The 2,278-nt window shown below is 35.1% G+C and overlaps 1 protein-coding gene across 1 annotated transcript; it reads left to right on the top strand.

The window, feature by feature from the left end:
• Positions 1–1,018: 1,018 nt before the first annotated feature.
• On the top strand, positions 1,019–1,982 carry LOC143803923 (trace amine-associated receptor 3-like). The gene has a single exon (XM_077281682.1). It carries the CDS (start codon positions 1,065–1,067, stop codon positions 1,980–1,982), a length of 918 nt encoding a protein of 305 aa, XP_077137797.1. The 5' UTR covers positions 1,019–1,064.
• Positions 1,983–2,278: the final 296 nt, after the last annotated feature.

Below are 2,278 nucleotides of genomic sequence, written 5' to 3'. Positions count from 1 at the left end.
TCTACAGAGAATACAAATAGCAGAAACTGCTATACTCCAAAGGTAAAATAGACTTGTCTTGTTGATAAGAAGACTTTTACTAACTATGCATTTACAAAGCAGACTGGTCCTTTCTTCAGCTCACTTGGAGGAAAAGATTTATCCTAAAACACATAATCAATACCTATCTTATAAACTAGCCCTTTGTACCTAGTTCTATCTACTATGCTATTCTTTATACAGCTTTGCACACCTTGTCTTTCTGAAAATTTTGCTTAAGTCTCATATTTTTTACAAAATACAAGTTCAATAAATTACTGTAACACACTTGCAAAGCCCTGGACAGTCTCCAACTCACTGCTTAGAGAATGGGTGGTCATGTGGCAATACCATAACATATATAACCCATAGCATAAACATCTCATGACAGAATAATGTGAAAACATTTTTTTTTTCAAAGCTAATCATTGTAAATCACTCAAATTGAAACACGTCAAACAAAGAGGAAATGTAAGGAGGGACTACTGTATTTTGTAACATCTTGAAAGTCATTGCTGGAACCATTTTTTAAGGAAACAACACCAGGCCACATGTCGCTCATGCCACTATGAGCAGCCTCTGTGCCCAAAAGGTGATATTAAGACCTGAAAAATCTCCAGATTTTTCTACCATTGAGCACATCTGAGACTTCATTAGCCAACTATTACTATGGGAGTTGCCAGCAGCGGATCTTGATGATTTGTAAATGTTTGTGTGCAACCAGCATAGCAGAACACTCCTCAGACCACCATTAATAGTCTCATTGATAGGATGCCATGGCATTTACTAAATAAATTGAGATGTTTTGAAAATTTCAATTGCAGTTTCAATGTTGAGGAATGTGTGTGTATATAATTTTAATTTTTATTACAATTTTATATATTTCCTTTAACTAAAGTGCACTGTTCTCTTAGCGTCTCTATTATTTTTCACTTTTATAGAAGATCAATCACATGGATAAATCCATTATTAATCCTGAATGTTTGCAATATGAAAATGCATCACTTTTTTGCCCCAATGACAGGCCTTTTGTTGTACGTCTTGGAATGTACATTTTTCTTGCTATCTCAATAACTATCACTATCTTTGGAAATCTGGGTATCATCATTTCCATCAGTCATTTTAAGGAGCTTCATTCCCCAACCAATCTCCTCATTCTTTCAATGGCTGTCACCGATTGCTCACTTGGCCTGATAGTAATGCCGTACAGTATGGTAAGATCCGTGGAAAGATGCTGGCTATTTGGAAAATTATTTTGCAAAATCCACTATAGTTTTGACTTGATGCTAAGTGTAATCTCTATTTTCCATCTCTGCTGCATTGCCATCGATAGGTTTTATGCCGTCTGTGATCCTCTCCGTTACCCCAATAAAATAACAATCTCCGTCATAAAGAATATGGTATTCGTTTGCTGGTCTCTACCAGCTATGTTTGCATTTGGAGTTGTCATAACAAACTCCCATGTATCTGGAGTTACTGGATATGAGCTGCTGGTGGAATGTTTTAATTTATGTCCAATTACATTTAATAAATTGTGGTCATTGGTTATGTTTTTCATATGTTTTTTTGCTCCTGGTTCAGTTATGGTTGGCATTTACATTAAGATATTTATAGTGTCTCAAAGGCATGCACAAATTATCAAATGTGCATCTACAAATAAGACAGAAGTCTCATCTCAAGTTTCCAAGCTGAAAGACCGGAAGGCTGCAAAGACATTGAGCATAGTAATGGGGGTTTTTATTATGTGTTGGCTGCCTGTCTTTATTACAATCCTGGCAGATCCATTTCTTAACTTTTCTACTCCAGAAATGCTCTTTGATGCCTTCAACTGGCTTGGGTATATTAATTCCACATTAAATCCATTAATATATGGATTCTTTTATCCTTGGTTTCGAAAATCTTTAAAATATATTGTTATTGGCAAAATATTTGAAAATGATTCCTCTTTAGCCAAATTATCTTAAGATAACGGAACGTCTTTAAACATTAGCAGTTTGGTAAGCATTCATTACTTTGAAGGTCTATTACCATTTCACTTTAACCACTTCACTCCGAAACCTGTTTTCACCTTCCTGACCAGGCCCGTTTTTACAATTCTGATCACTGTCACTTTATGAGGTCATAACTCTGGGACACTTCAATGGATCCCACTGATTCTGAGAATTTTTTATCGAGAGATATGGTACATCATGATAGTGGTAAAATTTATTTGATATGACTTGCATTTATTTGTGAAAAAAAATGAAATTTGGTGAAAATT

This window comes from Ranitomeya variabilis, chromosome 2, assembly GCF_051348905.1.
Source record: "Ranitomeya variabilis isolate aRanVar5 chromosome 2, aRanVar5.hap1, whole genome shotgun sequence".
Taxonomy (NCBI): Eukaryota; Metazoa; Chordata; class Amphibia; order Anura; family Dendrobatidae; genus Ranitomeya; species Ranitomeya variabilis.
The sequence above is the reverse complement of the archived record's forward strand: the minus strand, read 5'-3'. Positions and strand labels throughout refer to the sequence as shown.